The sequence below is a fragment of the Chelmon rostratus genome, chromosome 22 (assembly GCF_017976325.1).
Source record: "Chelmon rostratus isolate fCheRos1 chromosome 22, fCheRos1.pri, whole genome shotgun sequence".
Taxonomy (NCBI): domain Eukaryota; kingdom Metazoa; phylum Chordata; class Actinopteri; order Chaetodontiformes; family Chaetodontidae; genus Chelmon; species Chelmon rostratus.
Genome location: NC_055679.1, coordinates 3,457,509 through 3,481,545, shown reverse-complemented (window position 1 = coordinate 3,481,545; position 24,037 = coordinate 3,457,509). Strand labels below are relative to the sequence as shown.

The window sequence follows — 24,037 nt, the reverse complement described above, 5'->3', positions numbered from 1 at the left end:
TGGTGGTACATCCTCAATAAAATTCCGACCTGCATTTCCGGTGACGGGCACCCAGCGGCGGAAACTCAAAGCTGCTGTGTAATGGTATAGTTTGGCTGCTGAAGCAGCTCGGTCTTTCGTGAGAAACAGTTTATTCTCTGATTACAATGCCGGATTATTTAGGAGACGATCAAAGGAAGACTAAGGAGGAGGAAAAGGATGACGCACCTATCAGAGGTAACCACTATATCTAAAAAGGAAATTAATTTCTTTAAAACACCAATGTTCTTTGCTGAGGATCGCCGACGTTAGCTGCTTAGCTAACGTTAGCTCTGCTAGTTAAACTGCTACGGTTAACCACTGGCTCAAGTAAACGTTAGCTGTCATGGGGCGATGACTGTAACTTTTAAAATGTTTGCAGTGAAAGCAGTTGCTATAAAAGATGTAGCCATGATGAAGTAAACTGCATCGCTCAGTTGGATAACAATGCTAGCGGCCCGCTGACACTGTCAGAGTGCAAACTCATTGATGTTGTTTCATCCTCACAGCTTTGGATGAAGGGGACATCGCCCTGCTGAAGACATATGTAAGTATGGCCAAAGCAAAGCTTGAGACCGTTTAGATCCCGTGAAATTAGTTACATCTTAATTAGTGTTCATTTAAAGTGGTTCTAATGTAGTCCTTGCTGGTCACCGCCAGGGTCAAAGCACCTACTCCAGACAGATCAAACAAGTGGAAGATGACATCCAGCAGCTGCTCAAAAAGATCAACGAGCTGACAGGTGGGTGATCAAACCACAAATACGCTTAGAGTCACTGATGATCTCAGGAAACCGCTGGCTTCAGATGTTCTGACCGGATGCTGGGTTGTGTTTTTGGCTTTGCCAGGCATTAAGGAGTCAGACACAGGCCTGGCTCCACCAGCACTCTGGGATCTGGCTGCCGACAAACAGACTCTGCAGAGCGAACAGCCGCTGCAGGTGGCAAGGTAAAGCAAACTGGCTGATAGCCGAAAAAAAAATCAGTGTTTTTGAGTCTATTGAGTTAACTTTGTGCCAGATATGATCATATTATGATAGTATTTTTGGATACGATGGTTTTTGCTTTTTGGACAAAGTTCAATGTGACATGATCTGTGAGGAAACACACTTTAGCAAGTACTTCATCCCTGTAAAAAAGAAAATATTACATACTGTTTATTCTCATTCTTAAATAAAAGCTATTCTGCCTCACAGATCTTAAATATTCTGCAGTGATGGCCTGTAAACAATATTTTACCATCTTTCCTGCCAGTACAAGAGACATCTTTGCTATCATTTTGTAGTCCCATATGTTACTCTTTCTGTGTATTATTCAAACAGATGCACAAAGATCATCAACGCAGACTCCGAGGACCCCAAATACATTATCAACGTCAAACAGTTTGCCAAGTTTGTGGTGGACCTGAGCGACCAGGTGGCCCCGACTGACATCGAGGAGGGCATGAGAGTCGGGTGAGACAGACAGATTATTTAAGTGTTTGAAGTATTATTTAAAAGTCATATTTATGTCAAATGTCCAGTGAAATAATCTGCTAAATTTAGTGTTTCCTCTGTTCTTCCAGTGTCGACAGAAACAAGTATCAGATCCACATTCCTCTGCCTCCTAAGATTGACCCAACTGTCACCATGATGCAGGTGTGAATCCACCCAGTTATTACTGATCACTGTTCGACACAAATCTGTGCAGAGTCGAGATGTTTAAGATTTTAGTTTATCTGTCTTTTTCCAACATTATTGCCAAATGAAATTGCATGAAATATTGCTGTTGGCTTCTGCAAGTTCCTTTGTTCTCATGCTGTAGGTGGAGGAGAAGCCTGATGTGACCTACAGTGACGTTGGTGGATGTAAGGAGCAGATTGAGAAGCTGAGAGAAGTGGTCGAGACCCCCCTGCTCCATGTGAGTGCTCACAAATGAAGAAAATCCCACAGCCCCATCACTGCTAGAGCTTTTCCATTTCCTCAGCATTCAGACCAACTGTCCATTCCCCAGTTTGGAACAGGGATGACCAAGGCCGGGATCAGACTACACAATTTTTTTTTGTCTTTAACGGTGGTCACCGTGTCAGAATTATCGATCAGAGCACCATAAAATCCTGTTTTGTTTTGGTCGGGTGACTGGCAAGACTACGTGTATGACCCCGACCAATCACAGCACGTCTTATTTCATGGTCATGTACAAGATGTCGGGGAGGCGGGTGAAGCAACTGACAGAAGTGTTGTGAGTGATGCTGGCCATCTTGTGGACCAAAAAGAAAGAAAAACAGCTGTGGATGCGCTATAACATATAAAGCAAATGCAAGAGGCAGAGTACACTTTGGCCCATTCGGTTATAATTTGTACATCTACTGGGCCACAGCGCTGGTAAAGCAGGCTAGATTCATGTAGTCTGAGCCCAGCATTAAACATCTCCTCACTGCCAGTTGAAAGAGATTACACATGCCTCCATCCTGACTGATCCTCTTGTTCCTCTCTGTCCTCTGCTCTCCAGCCTGAGAGGTTTGTCAATTTGGGTATCGAGCCTCCGAAAGGCGTGCTGCTGTTCGGGCCGCCCGGCACAGGAAAGACCCTGTGCGCCCGCGCCGTGGCGAACAGGACCGACGCCTGCTTCATCAGAGTCATCGGCTCTGAGCTGGTGCAGAAGTATGTGGGAGAGGTGAGTGTGAGAAGAGGTGGAGAAACACCTGGCAAAGGGTAGCAGCCGTTCAGAGTCCTGATGAATGTAAACATCGGTTTTGCAGGGGGCCAGGATGGTGCGTGAACTGTTTGAGATGGCCAGGACAAAGAAGGCTTGTCTGATCTTCTTTGACGAAATCGATGCCATTGGAGGTAAAGCTCGGCCCACTGTCTCAGTCTTTGCTGTGTTTTCATTACAGTACTGTTACTCTAGTATGCCTGTGAATATGAGCCGTTCAGAATGGCTTAAACCATGTCTATAATCTCAATGTAAAATGTTTTTCAGATTACCAACAATAATGTGTATCAAAATGTGTGGAATTTTAGGGAGCTGTGGTGCAGTGTTTCTTCATGTGCAATTTTTGTGTTTTGTCCCGTCGTGAAATGCATGAATATTCCCACGTAACACATGGGCTTCGTTTACCTGCCAGGTGCTCGTTTTGATGACGGTGCTGGTGGAGACAACGAGGTCCAGAGGACTATGCTGGAGCTCATCAACCAGCTGGACGGCTTCGACCCTCGAGGCAACATCAAAGTCCTGATGGCCACCAACAGACCAGACACCCTAGACCCGGCCCTGATGAGACCTGGACGTCTGGACAGGAAGATCGAGTTCAGCCTGCCTGACCTGGAGGTGAGTTAAAGGAGCTCACAAGACATGAAGACATATTCTCATGAGTCAACCACAAACCTATATCATTAGTCATGAAATTGGACTGTTTCTTTCTGTGTATCCCTTCTTCTCTTCGTTTTTCTTTCATGGAGCCATAACCTCACCCCTGTTTGTTTTGTGTTTCAGGGTCGCACACACATCTTTAAGATCCATGCCCGCTCTATGAGTGTGGAGAGAGACATTCGCTTTGAGCTGCTGGCTCGCCTCTGTCCCAACAGCACTGGTAAGACTAACACAGCTGCGTTCTGTCACATGTCCTCCAAAGACCTGCATTCTCCCTGTATTTCTATGTTGTTATTAAAACAGCTACGTCTTTTCTTTGACATTATATTTCCCTCCTTCCTGTTCTGAAATGATCATTCCAGGGTCACTGTAACACTGATTAAGCTCCCAGTTGATCCAGTCAACAGTTACTAATTGGCTTTTATTTGTTCATTCCTGTAGTACTGATGTTTGGCCACAAGGGTGCACTGAAACACCATTTGTCACTGTCCAATCAAAACCACAGATCTCTCAACGTAGTGATTTTTTAATTTTTCAGATAAACCAAAAGGATTAAATGTCCTTTGTGTTGACAGGATCGTCATTCTTCTTAAGCTAAATAAACTATTGAAATTCCCAGTGAATTATATCTTGTCACAAAGATGAAAGCAGACCTGTTTTTATGGTTTTCACAGGACAGATGACGAGTCAGGGGAAATTTTATTTTACTTTATCTAACAGGATCTCAGCTATGTATAGAGACAACGCTGTCTATAAAGGAAGCCAAGGCCAGAAGACAAATGTTTTGCTCTACATTCTTAGTAAAAGTTTTTTTTTTACGGTCCTTGATAACAAAAAGGCCGCAGAAGCATCTCAACCTAAAAAACCTAACAGGGCTGTGCTACACGAATGACCAAACCTCGACACAGTATTTCCTGTTCGTCCTGAAAAACGTTGTGTGAGCAGAATTTGCTGTTTCCTGCCAGGCGCTGAGATCCGCAGCGTGTGCACAGAGGCAGGCATGTTCGCCATCAGAGCCCGCAGGAAGATCGCCACAGAGAAAGACTTCCTGGAGGCCGTTAACAAGGTCATCAAGTCCTACGCCAAGTTCAGCGCCACCCCCAGATACATGACATACAACTGAGAAGTGTGTGTGTGAGTGAGTTTCCACTTTGGCTTTTTACTGTCTAAAGAACCCGAGAGCCGAGTCAAAAAATATTGTCCTTTTGTTGTCATTCTTGTTCAATTAAAAATAAAGTTTATTCCAGAGTTGAGTCTCAGTTTTGTCAAACAGTTAGACTGTAAAACAACCACATGGTAACTTTAAAGGCCTCCTGTGTTACACTATGATAGCGCAACTAGAGCTTTAAAAAAACAGAACACTCACTATGCTGAAATGTGCACTGACAGCATGTACAATACTACCTTATTGTTGCACTCGGACCCAAACAGTAGTACAAGTATACTGTAACAACAAACATGATGCAAATTGACCAATGATAGTGCTCTGCTGGTTTAAATACACAATCACACAGAATTACAGCTGAAAATACACTCAAATCCATGAAGACAATTTCTCAGTAACCATAAACATCTGATACAGCATGAAAATGACGGACAGCTTCTAGTCAGTTTCATAGAAGTTTGTGAACTCTTACAGAAATCAGTCCAACAAGGTCGTTAGGACCAACAGCAGTTTAAAAATGTACTTCTCCCAGCAGTGTAGTGAGACGTCAAACAGAAATACAAAAATACTCTCAAAGTGCAACTCTAACAATCCACTCGAGAGAGGACGCACAGGAATAAGGCTATAGGAATGTCATTTGGAAATCCTGAATTACTGATTGGATAAAAGCTTCATAAAACTGCCTTGTGTCTCGCTGCTCTGGGCACTTTTGAGTTAACAAGGGCGTGAGGTGAGAGAGAAGAGCATCCGCCTGGGCTACAAACACTATTCAATATGAATGATCGCTCAGGTCACCTCTACTGTGACGCTCGACCATCAGTAGAGACAAAGTTCATCACTCCTACAGTTTGGTGCGGAACCTCCCAGATCTGCCATCCAGGTCGGGATCTTGCTGCAGCGGTTTGTCCTCGGTTACGGGCGTCGCCTCCCGTCAGGTCGCGACGCTGGTCGGAGCGGCTGGCGGGCAGGAATTGGAGCGCTGACAGTGCAGCACGGCATCGTGGACGGTGGGGAACACCGTCGCTGGAGTCACGATCCCCGTGAAAAACTGCAAGGCGTCCAGCTCAGACAGGAGGTTTCCTTGTAGATCGAGGCAGAGACACGTGATCAGTCAGACCAGATACAAACTGTTCTCCAGCAGGTGAAGCTACTTCATGATTTAGCCACAAGTAGCTACTAAAGCCATCTTGCCAGACTTCTTCTTATGTACTTGTGAATCGCATTTGATCAAACCAGTTGGCGTCCTACGAGGAACTACTAGCAGCTATGGGTGATTTGAGTGGTTCAAGTTTGGCCGTGATAGACCGATGGCTCATCTAATCACATGCCAAGTATTTTTTGCCTGCCCTTTTCCAAACTGTTTCCATGGACGGCTTCACAAATGGCTGTGTGTAACAAACCATCTGGCACATCAAGTTAGCACTGCAGGTATGCTTTAAACAAACACAGAGAGAAGTTATCATGATTACTTACTGCTGCAGCCGGCTATGACCACTTGAACATCGACAGCTGCATATTCCTTAATAACCTGCAGAGACAGACAGCGACTTACTCACTGAGGTTGAATCCTGAACATCAGGACGCAACATACAAGCATCCCTGAACTGACGCTGTGGCACGAGTGAAACAAGAGAATTTACATGTACACTTTGTAGCAAACCTGATATTGAAAATATCACCAGTGTGAAAAAGGGAAGGACCTGTTTGATGGCTTTGGCTCCCACAGAGTCGATGAAGCTGGCAGACGTCCAGTCCAGGATGATGGAGTGGACAGTGCTGAGAGGTTCGAGGAAGATGGCCTCCTCCAAGTCTGACTCGCTGTGTCTGTCCTCCAGCTGGCCGTTTCTCTGCTCCTCCGTCACATGTTTCTGGGACAAAACCTCATGGGTCACTCCCTGCTCCTTATACTGGAACCCATCAAAGCAACAGATGCTTTACGATGGGAATTCAATAAGCCACAGTGCATTTCAGGTTGCCATTTTTCTGTATGTCCCGGTACTACAGCTGCAGGGAGCCAGAGTCTGTCATTTCACCGGTACAAGTAAACTATGGTATTAATGCTTTGGATCAAATTAATGCACCAAAGCCTGAGAAACATCGTCCAATAAAACCCCCCGAGGACTCAGTCACACCCTCCTACTGTACATGAGCCAGCATGTCGCATATTTACACTGTCAACACAGCTCACTGTGTACACAGCTACCAGGAGGCAAATACTCACCCTGGCACAGATCTTCAGTGGAGAGTTCTGGTTGCCATTGGCCTTCTCCCTCTGCTTCTTCCGGGCTTTCCGGGCAGCTTGTAAGTGCACAGGGTTTACTCCTGTCTGCGAACGCATCACCAGTATCAGCAGACGTGTCAGTGAAACAGTTTGTAATGTCCTTTTTAGCAGCTCTGTTCTAGTCAGCACTTTTTTGTCCATGCTCAAATGGTTCCAAACTGATCAGGAAAAAAATACACATTTCTGTATCTTTGCTTTGTATGTAGCGGTTTTAAAGGTTGTTAAAAAATAAGCAAAATTCCTTGACATGGTTTGCTGGTTTCCAAAAGAAATGGACAAACACATCAGAGTCAGTTTGTGGGGGCAAGCTCACAGTGATAAATTTTTTTTTTTTTACATTATTACAGCTACAAACAAGGTGGCTACATGGACAAATGTGCTCCAATAAAGCTAGCGCCTTTACTGGAGTTTGGGTGTCCAATGAGCAGCTGGACAGAGGAAAACATGGAGCAAAGCCTGCTATGACATCTGAACATGCTGGGGAGTGTGAAAACTCCTTCAGGCATTTCAGATCATGAGAAGTAAAAAAAAAAAAAAAAAAAAAGGAACTGAACATATTTGCTATGCTGCTTGCTGCTTGATGTGGAACCAGCTCATGTTCCTGGTAGTCATTTTCAGTCTTTTGAGGCTACTATTTTAATCTGTATTGCAGTTCACCATCGTATGTAGATATGACAAAATCTCTTTGTTAACATCCATATTGATAAGATAAAACTAATATCACTCTAATGTCTGCCAACTATGACGCTAATTCCAGCTTATCTTAGCATAAAGATCTGTCTGAGGAGACAGCTAGCCTGGCTGTGTCCAAAGGTGAAGTACCCCCTTAGCTTCATGTTTAGGAATTTGTCCTATTCCTTTAAACAGGACAAATTCACTAAATCTTGTTAAACATATTTCTGGACTAAAAAACGCAGTCATACTGTCACCTTTGTATTTACACCACATTCAGTCAGTCAGTGCTTCATGAGATAGGAGATAGTTGGATACCGTGTTTTCTGGCTCCATCCGCCTTTTAACAGTCTACATTTTAATTGCATTGAGTTAAGCCACATTCTGCACATGTTACTACAGTTTAGCTTCATAATAAAAGAGTGCAGGTGAGAGACTGTCCTGCCTGCAGTCCTCATCTGTCTCCCGTTCAAAGTGTGGGGCACATTACAAAGGCCAAACAGAGTTGTTTACAGAAAAAGGTGACGCAACACAGTGACATGACCTTGTCCCAAATGTTTTGGACCACGGTGAAGCCAGCACATTCATAATGAGTGTGCATTTACCAAGTTTATCAGTCTGAACATTTGATATCTTGTTTTTGTGCTGCGCTCAGTTGAATATAGGTCGAAAAGCTTCTGCTAATCATTGCATTCTGCTTTTTGTTGCATTTTTTTCTGGGCCAGTGGTCAGTTGTAATAGCTCTCTCCTCCACACATGTCAGTGGGGTAGGTTTCTTTTACATTCTGTACAGTACTTCATAAACATGCACACATGCACACACACACACACACACATTCAGGCTAAGATTACCTTCTCCTTCAGGGTGTTCACATAAAGGTCACTGTTAGCAAAGTAGATTGAAGAGTTGGAGTGGAAAATCTTAATCCCCTCATATTCAGCCGCCTGGGAACAAAAACACCAATCGCAGGTGCTCAGAGTTCAGACCAACACGCTCAGTGTGACGTTTTTAGACGCTTTAGGTTCCCACTAGCGTTTTCTCTTCTAACACACTCACCTCTTCATACTCGTCCACGTCACAGTACAGCCCTGTGCCGGACACATGGCCCAGGACGGCACTTTGAGGGCTGAAAGACAAGGAGAAAGGTCAGAAACGCTTCAGTTAGCATGTGTATGTATGTGTAATGTATTTACATGCTGTGATACGTGTCATGTTTACACACTGAATATAGTGAATAATGATGCGATGGAAACTGCCGCTTATCAATACCTCTGTGTTCTGTAGATGACTGTCAGTATCGCGAACGCAACCGCTACCAGGAGGCCATAATCCAGGCCAAACAGCACGGATGCCACGAAGGATACCAGCCAGATGGCCTGAGAGAGAGAAAAGGGAAGAATCAGAAATACACCAACATCAAGTGTTACAGCAGAGGGCGAATACAAACAACTACATCCTCTTTTCCTCATCTCAGAGGGAAGGAACAGGGTGTTTTTTTCTATTTTGTCATACTGACAACATCACTGGCAGAGGCTCCAAGTCATCATCTCTCATGTGTCTTCTGTAACGGAAGAGAGGAATTACACTGACTCTAACAATGATGTATTGTTGTTTCAAAACCATATATTAAACAACTTATAAGTACAGCTTCGTATCTAACTTTCTGATAGATAGAAGATAAAAACATTTAAAATCTACAATCATGTCATTACAAGGTCATAACTCGACATGGTTCTTTTTCCAAGGTGGACCATGACGTTGAACGGGACACCAACTAGATTAGACTTGGTGCAGCAGCCCAGCTGAGGACCTCTACTGCTCACTAATGTTTCTGATGTCACTTTTGACTTGGCAGACTGACCAGTTCGATCTTGCTGCTCCTCCACAGACTTGGAATGTCTCTGAACTGTTTGAACATCCCCAACAGGTTCACCATGATGATGGAACCAAGGGCACTCTGGGACACGGAACAGAGCACAATACAACATGAGAACACAGCGAGACAGAAACACATTAGGAAAGAGTCTTGGCAGTCTCACACATGAAGCATTAACTCATCATTTGTGCCTTCAATGCTGTATCAGTGGAGCTGTCAGCCGCTGTTTGCTCAGCAGACTGAGAAGAAAATAAGAGCGTCCGCCGCTCCGCCGGTGACGCCGAGCTGCCGGACAGGAAGCTCTGCGTCATCAGCTCCGCAGCTTCACCCACCTGAGGGAGCGGCTGGAAGATGAAACCGATGGCCACCACCACCAGCAGCACCATGAGAGATGCCAGCAGCCCTGCGATCTGAATGCGAATACAGCGATAACTGCGTCAACATCAACTCTCATTCTTGTTATGGTTTTGCAACACCAATTCACCAATTTCATCAAAGTGTGTGGTGTGTGTGTGTGTGTGTGTGTGTGTTGTACCTGCGTTTTCCCGCCAGTGCTCTCCTGCACCAGGCTCCTGGACATGGAGCAAGTGACGGCGAAGGTTTGGAAGAAAGAGCTGATGAAGTTACACAGGCCGAGGGCAATCAGCTCCTGGAACACAAGCGTTTGGTCTCAGATGTTGACAGAGTAAACTACACTGAACTCCAGAGAACATCTTATGGGTCAATCATGCTGAGGTGAAGTTCCACTGGCTTCTCATTTCCGGACAGTCCAGTGTGACAGACACATGTGATTATTCATACCTAATCAGACACTGTAACATACAGCTTATTGAGTGAACTAAGGTCTTGTCATCATTGGGATATTCACTGTTTTATACAGCCTTACTCTGCTTGTGAATCCATGTGACTTGTGTCTACATGCTCCTGTATCCTTGTCAAAGGCGTGTGAGCCAAAGGCCAAATACAAAAAACACAACATTCGTGTTGTAGCAGACAGACATACAGATGGAGAACAGCTTTTCCTCACTGCACAATTGTGTCTCAATTTTACAAATACTTCATTGTTCAGCGTTGGAAACTATTAAGAAGTTTTTGTCTTGCATGGGCTCACATATCAAAAGCTGGTTAGAAAGCTGGTTACTGTTATACTTGGAGAGAAATCATCTTACTCAATGATAATTCTAGCCGGGCAGGTTTCTCTGACCCTAAGCCAGTTACGGGTTTACACCGCTAAGAGTGTGTAAATGCATTGATTATCAGGTTAGCGTGCGTGGCTGTGCCGGGATCTGTAGCTCATCAGCAGCTCCTCGCACGTCCACACTCACCTGGTTGCTGTCCACGCTGTAGCCGTGCTTCAAGGCAAAGATCTTAGCAAGCGAGATGCCCATTGAGAATCCTACAATTGCTACAGCAAAGGAGTCTGTGACCAGTCTGGGTAAGAGGGAGAAGTCTGGGGCAGCAGGAGGGAGAAGCCTGAGAACACACAAGTTAACAAAAGAGCATTCAGAAGAGGAGCCTTAAACTAAAAAATTAATAGAATGAAGATATGAAACACATGTTCTATAATATATTTCATATCTCCCAGCTGTAAAACCCACTGACTGAAACACGCCTTTCTAAATTCTGAAACGTTCCATAAACTCCCGTGACAAAACGAGAAGGCAACAACCTACCCAGCCGGTATCTTCCCAACCACATCCACCTGGTAGTCGTCTGATAAGGACAGGCCATACGAGACGCCGGTTGACACGATGACCACTATAATTTCTCCAGGAATGGGGATGGGCAGCTTCTTCTTGAAGCGCTCGTTTAGGTCTTTGACCGCGTACAGGAAGACGATGCAAGCGAGGCCCAGGATGAGCGTGGTGACATTGGTGTTGGCGATGTCACTGAGTACCGCCATTACGCTCTGGGGCAAAAGAAATAGGACAGCGTGACCATTTACAGTGCATTTAAGTAATGTATACAACCAGACCTAGAAAATTACGCAAAAAGCTATTTCTCCCAACTCCAAAATCAAGGTGGCTACCATTGCACTCTTTCTACCTTCAAACCCTCCACAAGCTATTAAAACTCACATAAACTGCAGAGAGGGGCCCACTGAAGCGCTGTGTTTTCACCCCCAGCAGGTACTTTAGCTGAGAGACAACAACGTGCACGGATGCTGCTGTAGTGAAGCCTCGCACTAAGGGCTCTGTGAGGTAGATCGCCACAAAGCCAAACCTGAGAAGACCCAAGACAAACTGAAAGAAAGGAAAAAGAAAAGAAGAAAGCCTGACATGAGAAAGAGGTGAGGCGATAAGCACCAGCTACACAGTTCTGTTTCAAATGAAAACATTCATTCAGTGTGTGGATACATCAACAGGGATTCAAACATCCTTTGGGTAAACAGTGATTTTTGAGCGTGAGAAGATTTCAGAAAGCTGTATCACTTCACTGCGATATTCCAAACCAAAGATGAGACGCTCTGTGGGGGCTGACGGCAGTTATGCTGGCCGAGTGTGGTTTTTCTAGGCTGACCTGGATGATTCCCACCAGGGTCGTGAGCGCCACGGCCACCTGCACCCGCCTGGCGTCACGAGCCGCCACGTCCAGGACGGCAGACGTGTTGGATCCGTTGGCAGACTGGACGTAAAACATGGAGTCTGGAGCCTCCCTCACTGCGACACCCCCAATCATCAGACTTATCACTGCAAAGGTGCCTGCAGATCACACACACACACAAACAAACTTTATTATGGTTGAAATATGAGTGCCTCATCTTTCCAGGCTTGGCTCTGTGCAGTATCATGACGTCCACTGTAACTAAGGAATCATGCACCTAAACTATGTGTGTCAGTGTGAGCCTGCACCCTGTCATGTGCTACATCCCTCTGAGTGAAAAGGCCATCTTGCCCAGCACTTGAACAGCAGCCAAGCTATTCCCTCTCACTCTCTGCCAGACACTAAGGGATCATCATTTCCACAGCTACCTGTGATCAGGCTTAATTTTAGGCACAGGCCATTTTATAGTGAATCCAACTGTGTCCTGTTGTTCAGCTGAGATCAGATCTTTTGTTTCAAAATGTTGAGTGGGTTTGGTTTATCGCAGCCATTTGTCAGACAGGCTTAAAGGTTGGAGCTGACATTTGAGATGTCTTGGAGACCTTTCGTGGAATGAAAATAGTCAGATGGGTGCGAGGGGGGGTGTCAGGTCACTAAAATTTCACTATCCCGCTGCTCACGTCGATTGTAGCTACAGAGAGCGCATCAAAACACCTCCTGATCTGGATCAGTGTGTAACTTGTTCAGATAGCTAATTTCCATACCCTCTATGGCCTTGTTCAGTTTGCCCGCCCAAATCCAACATCACCGTGTACACCAGCCTGTGGCATACAGGAGCTCTGCAGCACAACATGCCAGCGCCGTTGTTTAGAGGGGAAGATGACTGCCATTTCTCATGCTTCCCTGTTGGAAAGCCACGTCGCCAGTGTCTATAGTTACCGATGCTGTTACCACAGCAACCCATGCAGATAGGTTGGTAATGTCTGTACAAACACATCTAATCTGATTACTTGCAAATAACAGTGCAGACAGTCCGTCTTAGAGATCTGATTTCAGAAGCAAATCTGATTTACCTGCAGCCTGAGCCAAGCCTATGATCGTTTCACGCTGAAGTTATTGCACAATCTCTTAAGATTGTCACAAGCAGCATTTACAACAACCAAGCCTCTTATGACGATATGCAATTGAGCAATTCACATTTTAGACAGGAAGCTGATAAGATTGTATTATTGCCACATTCTTTGAAAAATCTAATATGTTAAGTTTTAATCACTTTATTAAATGTGCTCATCTTAAAATCATCGATGAACACATATATATTCGGGCTCCTCAGGTATTCAGTGACCTTGTGGTTCCACACACAGTTTCAGGCTCGCTTACAGGCAGAACTGAAACTGGACCCTGACTGTGACATTCAAACTCAAACTGAAGAGGGACTTGTCTCTATACAAGCAAACATTTAAAAAATAACGACAAAAATAACTGAGCTGACCGCTCGTGTGTGGGACAGGGACGGTTGGCAGTTTGAGCTTGAGAAAAGGCAGCGGACAGCCTTAAACATCACCATTAAATTAGACCAGGATGAACATTAACAAGCGTAACAACATGTGAACGGTATCGGAACACCACAAGGTTGCAGGTTTGAAGAAATGACAGAGTCATACTAACGTTGGCATCAGTTTTTTTCTACCACTACTGCTTAACATACAGCCACATGAGAGTTCATTACACTCACGCTACTTTAACAGAAATTTGACCAAGCACAGTTACACCTCTGTGCTTCTGTATAATATGTATAAATGTGCCTGGCACCTCCTATATTCTGACTCAAACTCTGATCTTGAAAGTACAGCTAGACTGTGGGCATTTATGGCCATATGTGAATGTAGATGAAGCTTGGCTTTGCATCGGAACATTATGAAAAATGCATACTCTTTATCAGTCACCACACACACACACACACACACACACACACACACACACACACACACACACACACTCTTATCAGTGTTGGCCCCCGCTGCAGAAAAATGCAGCAGAGTAACACCAAAACAAACACAGCAGTCCTCGGTCAAATATCATTATGTCTGAATCACGGATGGAATTCATCTTAGTATCACTTCCTGTATGTCCAGGCCAGGGGCTGTACAGCACATGAGTGTGTGTGTGTGTGTGTGTGTGTGTGTGGATCCCTCTGAGTGAAAAGGCCATCTTGCCCAGCACTTGAACAGCAGCCCAGTTATTCCCCCTCACTCTTGCCAGGAGTTAAGGGATCATCATTTCCATAGCAACCTGCTATCAGGCAAGATTTGTGGCAGAGGCCGTTATACAGTAGAGCCAACTGCTTCCTGTTGTTCACTTGAGATGAGATCCTTTGTTTCAAAAGGCTGAGCAGGTTTAGTTTATTGCAGCCATTTGTCTGGAGGACTCATACCTTATAGCTCACATTTGAGATGACTTGGCACCCTTTCTGGGAAAGAAAGTAGTCAGATGGGTGAGATGTCAGGGGTGGGTCACTGAAATTTCACAACACCGCCACGGATGTCAGCTGAGGACACGGTTATCACATCTGACTGAAAACATTTCCCCCTCACGGCATCTCAAAGACAACCAAAGCTTTCATCTCATTATCCTGGACCAGTCTGTAGATTGTAAAACTTCAAATAGTTAATTGAGTTGACTCCCAGAGCAGTGCTGTGCCTCCTCTGTGTGTGTGTGTGTGTGTGTGTGTGTGTGTGTGTGAGACAGAGATGGTTGGCAGTTTTAGTTGATCACGGTGTTCTTGGCACTGACTGTGAGGAGCAACCTGGCTGTGTGAAAAGGCCAATGGCTTCCACACATCCACAGTTAAATTTAAACATGTTTCATTCCAATAAAAAACATCATAAAAAAGGAACAACGTTGGTGTGCTACTGTTTATCGTTTTTTTAATCAATGGAAAATTTACTTAAAACTGAAAAAATGTGGGGTAAGATAATTAATTAGGAACAGGCTTCCAGGAACCATTGCAAAAAATGGCCAAGTGCCAAAGTTTGGGTCTTTTGCAATGATTGCATTTAATTGTATGGATTTTTTATATATGCTCCCTATTGATAGTTCATTAACCCCGCCCCCAAGCAGCAATTGTCCAATCATAGTTCAGAAACCAGTAATTAGGCCTAGATGGTCTGTCAAGTCTGTTTGGATTGGTCATTTCTCATTTTTGGCATGTTGACATAGAACAATACACAAAGGGACATAAGGTAACAGCACAAAAGGCACCCATGGGATCCATCAGGTGTCTGTTTCTACTGAATCTCCATACAGGCACCAACCACAGTTTACAAGAGGAGATTAACAAAGCCTCTACATGAAGCTTTAAGGCAATTTCTCACCTATGGATATGTGTCTGGACGTGCCAAAGAAGGTGTAGAGCAGGACCGGGTAGAACGAGGAGTAGAGGCCATAAACTGGAGGCACGGCAGCCAGCATAGCATAGGCTAGTCCTGCGGAGCGGAGGAGAGAGACGGATGGAAATAAACTCAACAGTCCCAGAAGCCAAGTGATTGCATCACAACCGCAGAGCTGCAGAGGAACCAAAACAGTGACAGTGTGAAGCTGAAAGCAACCCATCAGGAGTTGGAAACCGGCCCAGCACACACTTAACCCTTATGTCATTCCAGATGACCAGACTAGCCAAATTTAGCCCGTGCTACTGTACAAGGCCTTGGAATACTTAACATTTGTTAGGCCTTCAAACATACAGATGGGTGACAAATAAAGTGTCTAAGGTGTTTTCTCCCCCACAATCCTTCCTGGCCCCTGCCATAGATTCTTCAAGTGTGCAGAACTCTACTGCAAAGATGAACTCCACCATTCTTCCAAAGACGTCCCCTCGTTTGCTGTTTTGAATTAAGTGCATGCCTGAAAGGGGCTGCAGGGCGCTGACCTTGAGGAAGCTGTACAACTCCCGTGCTGAGACCTGAGACCACATCCGAAAACAGGTACTGCTTGATTGGATAGGATGGCAGCCACGTCAGAATTGGTAGGAAGCTCAAAGCTGCTGCCTTGGCCTTCTCTGATGAGCACCTTTGAAGGGAGACATGTGGATTAGTGTCACATGGGTTTGTAATCAAATACAATAATAATAGTTCACACTTTTTATGTCCCATCAGAAAAATAGTATCCCGACAACTACAGTTCCTCTTCCTTACTTGACTCATAGCCATGAAATCACTTACAAGATATACTTCATAAATCTCATACCCTACCAAAAACAGACAATCACCATGAGGGAGATGGGAGGGTTATGCTAACCAAGGAATTAAACTTGACAAAAAGAGAATTATAATAAAATGGATCCTTCATTTCAGCACAGGACTATGATGGGGAAATATTCTTGCTGTTTCAACTGCCTTTAACTGATTTAAAGACCGTAAAGAGAAATTCAGACCAGTGACATACTGCTTGGCATTGTGTCATTTCACTGAGCCAGAAGTTTTAACAGTGTTGAACTGTTCACTGTACCCATAAAAGCCAGAGGACAGGTGATCACAGGCACTTTTTTGTTGAGGGCTTTTTTATTCTTACAATGAAAAAAAAACACACCCAACGTGTTTCGTGCTCGTTGCTAACACGGTGCTCTAAACTGCCACCACATGCTCCATCATGCTCCTCACCATCCACAAGCTGGGGCCTTACATTCAGTCACCAGGCGGGACATATGATCATATAGCGCCGGGTTAGCCTGTGACAGAGCCGGACTACCTTCAAATTAACAAGCCGGAGGCAGGAGGACAAGCACTTTGTGTGAGTGGGGAACTTGGCGAAACCTTTTCAGTCAGTTAACAGGCAAGCCATTATCAAACATTGGTTCCTGTTTCTCAAATATAAGGTTTCTATTTAATGTCAGTTAAATATCTTCGGGCTCAGATCAAACAGCGTGTCTGAATATGTCGATTCTTTTGCTCTGGGAAAATGTAATTGCATTTCCACTGAAGTTGTGCTTAGTTAATTGAGCCCTGTAGGAATATTTCCTTTTTAACTTGCGAGAACATAGCTACACTAATTCAATGGTTTGCTCAACAGCACTTCAGCAGGACAAATCCAGAGGTAAATTCCACAGTCCGAACTTACCGGAACTGTTGTGCCAGCCTCTGCCGGAGGGTGGTAGAGTTTTCTCTGCGGTGGAGAAGCTGCGAGCGGATGAAGGCTTCATCATAGACCGGGCGCTCTATCCTGTACATCAGCGGCGAGTCTGCCTCCTCCCGAGCTGCAGCTTCTTCTTGCTCCATAGCAGAGGCAGGAGGGCTCATCGTGCTGAGCGTATATGTCTCGCCGGTGTTGCTTATCTCCCCTGCTTTTTCTTCTCCGTCATTGTTCTGGATGGCGTGTCTTCATTCCTTTAACCGCTCCAACTGTCTGCACTTTCTCGGTCTGCTCAGATGGCGAGAAAAGATGAGATAGATGTTATTCCAACACTAGCTGTTTTGCTTTTCGGTTCACTACTTTCAGATAACAAGAGCAGGAGTGAAAGATAACCAAGCGGGCCTTGGTGTTTGTGCATTTTTGTGCTGGGACTTATCAGATTTTTAGCCAATATTTGGTCTTTGGACAGTTTATGCAACTAGGTGGGTTGTGTTACATGGGATCTATTGTTGGGACCGACTCTGCTGTACAAAATCATATGGCGTAAAGGTTCCTCCCCGCTTCCTGTCAGAGCACGACAGGTTTCATAGCAGGCGTGAGAGTCCTGCAATCACACGCCTTCGTGTTTCGACATCCACGGAACCAAGAACACATACGCAAATATATTCCTTGTTTTATGCTTTATGTATCACAGAATACAGTTTGTCAGTTGGACACAGCAGGGTGTTGCCTTTAAAGTCAGACAAGAAACAAAAAAAAAAGGTGGTATAAAGTGTCTACATATGACTTCATAGTGAATTTACAGTAAGCTCATCTTCTGTGACAGAAAAAGCTTTAATTCAATAAAAAGTTTAGCATATACATAGATACACATTTCTGGATCCAAATGAATGAAATAGCTATAAAATAAAGGATTGATGCTAAACAAAAAAAAAACTATTTAACAGCTATATTATTCTCTGAAGGCATGAAAGCTTGTAACAGAAGATTGTATATAATATGTGCAAGGCTGCAATTAATTATTCTCATTATTAAATAATCTGTCGATCATTTTCTTGGCAAATCAATTAATTGTTTGGTCAATCAAATGTCAGAACATGCTCAGGACGATGTCCTCAAATGACTTGTTCTGTCCACAACCCCAAAGATATTCAGTTTACTGTCAGTGAGAGAGTGAAGAAACCAGAAAATGTCCACGTTTAATCGTGGAATCAGAGAATTCTGATTTTTTTCCTTTCAAATGTACTCAAACCAATTAAAGGATGGTCAAAATAGCTAAAAACAGCTGTAAATATGCGTTGTCTGTGACATGCAGACGGATCAGACTGAGTCCACGGATTCACTCAACTCTCTGACGCACACACGTCTGAGAGCCTCGCGCTTCTTTAGTCACCTTTCCTCTACGTTAGCTAGCTAACACGACATTGATAAAGGACAAACAGCGACTTCAGACATTTGAAATGTGAGAACAGTAATATTCGTGTTACAAATATAAACCAGTGTCCAACTACTCTACCCCCTCTTTGACAGGAGAGCGTTTTTTCTGGCGCTCCAAAGCTCAGCGTTTAAGCTAACATAAAGATGCTAGTAAAGACAGGGCTCTTACCTCCGCACTCCTCCAGCTCCTGGAGATGCTGCCGGATGAAGAAGAATATGATTATATGATCTGACCTCTTGAGTTAAAGTTTAACAATGACAACGTCCTTGGTCGGCACACATCAGCTACCGTTTATGAGAGACCAGAGATAGTCTACGTTGAAAGATGACTTTCTGTATGGTGAAATTCCTTTTCGCCTTCCGGTCTGCAACGATCCTCACGCATGCGCTCTCCTCTTGCCAGTTTGTAGTCCTAAACACTGGGAGTTTTGAGCCACGGCGTTGCTTGCCAGATTTCTAATGCTGTGTTCCCACATGAGTTTCAGATTAACGTTACATTATTATTTAGCTATGAAACTGGCAGATGTTGTTTTATATTATAATATATACGTCTCTATCTACAGAAACACCCACAAAATATTACAATACTACAGTCTGAGTCCCTCTGACAGCTCCCATATTCGTTGAGATTAAATGAATTTTCATATTTTATTATTTGTTCATTTATTCACTCTTTAGCTGTATCTTGAGTGGAATTTATTGACATGAAGAATTTGATGCTCTCAATACATTCTGAAACCCAAACGAGTATCAAAAAGCATTCGCTATCAAATTAATCTAGTATTGAATGTTTGGTCAGTTTCTTGCCCTTTTGATGTATTCTTCAATCAAATATGACTTTTCTAACTTTAGATTCATTTTTATTGAGGCTTTTTTTAGGACTGATGCATGAGCAATGTGATAAGCATCATATTGGCACATTTACTGACCTTGTCCTTTCTAAATCTATTTTTCATTCCCTAAAATGTTGGCAATTTTAAATCTATTTATATATAATATGATCTTGTTCTTGAAAACTGCATGTCAGGAAAGGTTTATGGTCACATTTTATTTGGAGGGATTCTGTAATGAAAGTGAAACGTTGTAGTAGTTTAAATTGTTGTCGCAGTGAGAGCTCTTGTCTGCTGTGGATCTCTGGCTGTCTGGGGGCAGGAAGCTGAATGATAAAGACATGTGGTGATCACGTGGCTGGCTCTCCCCCTGCCGTCCTTTCTCTCACGGTGCAAAATGAACAGGGGAATTATATATAATCTCTTCACAGTGTGCTTTTCAACAACATAAATATTTATATAAATAATCATTAAAAAAGTTCACGCCCCTCTCCACGTGTTACACATCCCTCTAACAAAGAATTTCGTTTTCAAACACATGATGATGATGATGGTGATGATGATTTCATTAAATTTCACACTACTTGTTTTTTATTTGATATCTGCTCTGATGGCTTGCTTTGCAGTGGTGTAATGCAACTAAGTACATTTACTCAAGTCCAGTACAGTAGAACATTCACATTAATGCAGCAACATCACATATAATAGTAAAACACTGACAGGGACCATTTTACTGCACAATGACTACTTTTACCGTCAGTACATTTTGCTGTTATTACTTACAGACTTTTACTTAAATAAGATCGCAAGTGAATGCAGGGCTTTCACTTGTAACTTCCCTGATCATTTTGATATATTGGTTCCTCTGTGTTCCTCCATTAAAGAGACCAGTGAGACGAACCCCCAGCCAACAATATCCCATTCACAAATAAAAACTACAGAAAATGGGAAACTAGAGCGTGTTGTTCATATTTTGTATGCAGAGCAGAACATGCAGTGAGTACAGTTAAAGTGAAAGTGAATGTGAAATGCAGACAGTATTCGATGCGTTGAATCCACCTGACTCTCTGTATTAACAGTCTGTTTCCATTAGGGGGCGATAACAGCCAAAGAGTTAACACATTTCACTGCAGAGTTTAGTCACAATGTTTTCTCACGCTTTTAGCTGTGATAATACCAACCAAATGTGAGAAATGCGACTTCTCATACATGCAATTTCAGCTTAAGTGTGATTTATAATATGAAAATGCATTCAGAACAGTCATGCAGCTGTAAAATTGATGTCACAAAATGAACTGATCTTACACTATTTTAGTGGGAGAACTATGACCCCCAATTTACCACTGAGCTATTGTAATGCTGCCATTGTCTCAATTATTGTGTTTTTTATTGCTTCCTTGATGAAAACACACATAAAACAACACCAGATTTGGTGTGACATGGCCTGAAATTTTAATTTTTTTTTCAGGAAATTCTAATTTAAACACACAACAATCAGTGCAATGATGAATGGTCCAAAACAAAATAAATGTAGTAAGGTAGAAAAAACTAATCCATGCATCATCACTCCTGGTAACCAGGTTCCCACATGCTGAGGTATCACTGGTGTGAGATCAGCAACAGTTCATTAATAAAATCAAAATCTGACCTTCTGCAGAAACAGTTTGAGAGTTTGAGAAACTGAAGACTCCAACTTTACATGAAATAAACAAAACAACAAAATCATCCTACTAAAGAAATAGAATTGAAGTATTATCACCAAAATGTACCTTAAGCATCAAAAGTAAAGGCACTCATTCTGCAGAGAAATGACCCCATTCACTGATTCTAACATATATCTCTCTATCATTAGGTGTTAATACTGATCCATCATCGTGTAAGCAGTATTTTACTGGTGAAGCTCCTTGAGGTGCAGTTACTCTTAAATACTTGGGTTTGAAGGATCGGGCTCCTCCAAAGCATCACAGGATAAACCTGAGGGATCGTGAGATTGTTAACGGGAGAGGGAAGAGTAAAAAGTTCATTCATTTTTTTGGACTGATCTCTAAATTTAAAATATATCGTATAATCTCACCTTGAGCATCTTATTGAAATGAAACCCTGTGAGAAGTTTGGAGGGGAAATCACTCGTGGTGGACAGGGCCGTCTGTGCACTGTAAATAATTACCAGGATTTCACAATAGTCAACTGTAAAACTTCACTCTAAATTGCAGTATTATTACTTTACAGTATTTAACTTTAATGTTCGCAGTATGACACTAATTTAGAAGTTTACTGTAAAAACAGTGCCATCACAGTAAACTGTATTATTTGTTGTTTTAATTATTACTGGGATTTCACAGCATTTTATTAGTGTTATTTCAGTGCAAAATACCGTATTAAGACTCTCCACACAAAAACACAGCAAATTACATGAACCGCACTGAATTGTGGGACCTGCCGCGGATTTTTTCCAAATATTATTAACTGTCGGTGCATGGACTTGGTACCACCCGCCCGGAGAACAAGAGAAGGTAATTCAGCCTCATTTTCCACCTTTGCGTTCACTGTATTGACATTTTAAACTAGTGTGACGTTCGTCGTATTAATCACTCTTTATTCTCTGACGCGTTTATTTCTACACAGTCAAAGCGAGTGACACCCACCTCACCGAAGGGACGCGAGGGACAATCACCCGGAGGATTAACACGGTTAGTTGGTTTGATTAACTGTTTGTGTGAGCTAAAGGGACGTTTTGTGTCACTGTTTGCTCCACATTTTGATTTGAGGCTGTGGCTGCGGTAACGTTAGTGTGGCAACGCGGTGGTGGTACCGTTATATTATATAGGGGCGGTAACAAAATACAAATTGCAAGCCAGACAACGCCACCTAGGGACTTTCACCCAAGGAGTTTTACCCAGTTCTACACAGTAAGGCAAACACAGGTTCGAGCACTACAGGCAGAGACGTGGTTCAAAAGCAAATCAGAATTTATTAATGATTTAAACAAAAAAACATTAAACTGGAAGTGTCTGTTGGAGGGAAAGAAGAGATTAGCACTGAGCAATGAATGCAGATCAAAATTACGGTAGGATGTATGGAAATTTATTACAGTAACTGTTTTCACTTAAAACACTTCCAAAGTGAAATATTAAAACTATCAGAAAAAAAAAGGGAAGGGGAAGTGAGTGGAAGCCAGCAAGGGGGAGGCAAACTACCGAAGGAGGTGTCCCAGGAGTGCACTTACTCACCACTCGTGAACTCACAGCAAACACACAGCAAACGGGTGCAAACTATCGTGTCCCAGTGCCCTTATCACGACAACGGAAAGGTGCCGGGAACCACCCCGAGTGCCTAGCCTCCACCGCCGGCCAGCAACCACTGCACTGTAAGGGAGGAGAAAGCAAATGTTACCAAAGAAACAGTTAAAACTGTATTAAACCAGTTGGTTCGAACTAAAAGGGCAATTTTTAATAGCACTTACAACACCCAAATCTAAAACAAATAACCCAAGACAAACAGCACAAATAAATCAAAAACAAAACAGATACAAGGCAAAACAATTGAAACAAACACAACAAACGAATCCAACAAAACACAGCAAAACAAAACAAAACAAAACAGCACAAAACAAAACAGCAGCTGATTGTGTCTGAGCAGGTACTACAGTTACCCTGATGTCCTCAGTCTGGAACAAGTCACCACTACAAAAGAGGCAAACAGTGTTAACATTTTGTGGGGTTTGTGGAAGTTGAACATTGTTGAAAAGTTAACAAACCTCAAATCCCTCCCAATGCACACCACGACGACCAGGTCACCAGCACACAGACAGCAAACTACCAAACACAAACACAACACATGCTCACAATGCCCATGTTAAAATAAAAGTCACAAGAAGTCTAAAATGACCTCCAGGCCACATTACCCACCTCAGACACACGACCATGTGGCAGCCACCAGGCACAGACAAAGAAAGGGCAGCCTTCATGCCACAGGTGTCTTAAATAGGCTACCAATTTAGAGGGGTTGGGAAAAGGGGAGGGGCTGACCAATCCGCAGCCTCCAGCTCAGGCTCTCTCTGCCACATCTCCCCCTACCTTTGAATCGCCGACTCGGCGATTGATTATTGCCAAGGTCTAAAAATGTCAGATACATGTACCTGGGAGTTCGCAGCCCCAATCGCCCTGCTCCCCACAGCCTGGGGTAGGCGGTGAATATTTGTGTGCCTTCCAGCTGTCGACCTGTTGGACCTCCTCACCGCTTCAGGCTCAGTTTCCTGTCGGTTCCCTGCCTGGTGAAGTGGGGGCCAAGCCTGTAACTGCCCACCTGAAGATGCAGAGGGCACTAAAGAATCAGGCTGAGGCATAGGGGCTGGCGCAACATCAACCTGTGGGCATGAAAGATTCACAGGCACATGAGTTTGAGTGGATTCTGGCTGGATTACACACAAATCCTCATCTAATGAGTCCTCTGCCAAGGGATAGGATGCCACGTCCTCAGGTGAACAGGTATTGGTGCTTTTGTCCCCCACGGTACCTTGAAGGCAACTCTTCAGTAAGGTGCGGTGAACGTGCTTTACCTTACTGGGGTCATCCAATGGAGCAACGGTGTAAACAGATCCACCTCCCTGGGGGACCTTCACAACCTCGTACAATACAGAGCTCCACACATTCTGGATCTTATGGCGACCCCTGATGCCCACGTCCTTGAGGTACACCAGCTGTCCAACTTGCAGGGAGGAATCCCTCACCTTTGCA

The 24,037-nt window shown here is 43.6% G+C and overlaps 2 protein-coding genes across 2 annotated transcripts; one reads left to right on the top strand and one right to left on the bottom strand.

Moving 5' to 3' along the window:
- Positions 1–64: 64 nt before the first annotated feature.
- Positions 65–4,614, top strand: psmc2 (proteasome 26S subunit, ATPase 2). The gene is made up of 12 exons (XM_041964075.1): positions 65–216; positions 528–565; positions 679–760; positions 867–966; positions 1,340–1,471; positions 1,582–1,654; positions 1,821–1,916; positions 2,508–2,672; positions 2,758–2,845; positions 3,124–3,326; positions 3,492–3,588; positions 4,334–4,614. The coding sequence occupies exons 1-12, from the start codon at positions 147–149 to the stop codon at positions 4,489–4,491; spliced, it is 1,302 nt and encodes a 433-aa protein (XP_041820009.1). The 5' UTR covers positions 65–146; the 3' UTR covers positions 4,492–4,614.
- Positions 4,356–18,775, bottom strand: LOC121625804 (prestin-like). Its single transcript, XM_041964071.1, is given in 19 exon segments — positions 4,356–5,499; positions 5,501–5,613; positions 6,007–6,061; positions 6,234–6,440; positions 6,755–6,859; positions 8,339–8,431; positions 8,544–8,613; positions 8,757–8,863; positions 9,349–9,444; positions 9,696–9,773; positions 9,899–10,012; positions 10,689–10,836; positions 11,037–11,272; positions 11,442–11,606; positions 11,884–12,065; positions 15,282–15,392; positions 15,836–15,975; positions 17,023–17,322; positions 18,641–18,775. Coding segments are annotated over 18 exon segments (2,253 nt in total). The 5' UTR covers positions 17,202–17,322; positions 18,641–18,775; the 3' UTR covers positions 4,356–5,445.
- Between the last annotated feature and the right edge of the window lie 5,262 nt (positions 18,776–24,037).

What these genes read in the sequence shown, in the direction of transcription:
- psmc2 (XM_041964075.1), top strand. Translation starts at nt 147, where the DNA reads ATGCCGGATTATTTAGGAGACGATCAAAGGAAGACTAAGGAGGAGGAA. An exon ending in TCAGCCTGCCTGACCTGGAG is followed by an intron (nt 3,327 to 3,491) that starts GTGAGTTAAAGG and finishes TTTGTGTTTCAG; the next exon opens with GGTCGCACACACATCTTTAA. An exon ending in CCTCTGTCCCAACAGCACTG is followed by an intron (nt 3,589 to 4,333) that starts GTAAGACTAACA and finishes GTTTCCTGCCAG; the next exon opens with GCGCTGAGATCCGCAGCGTG.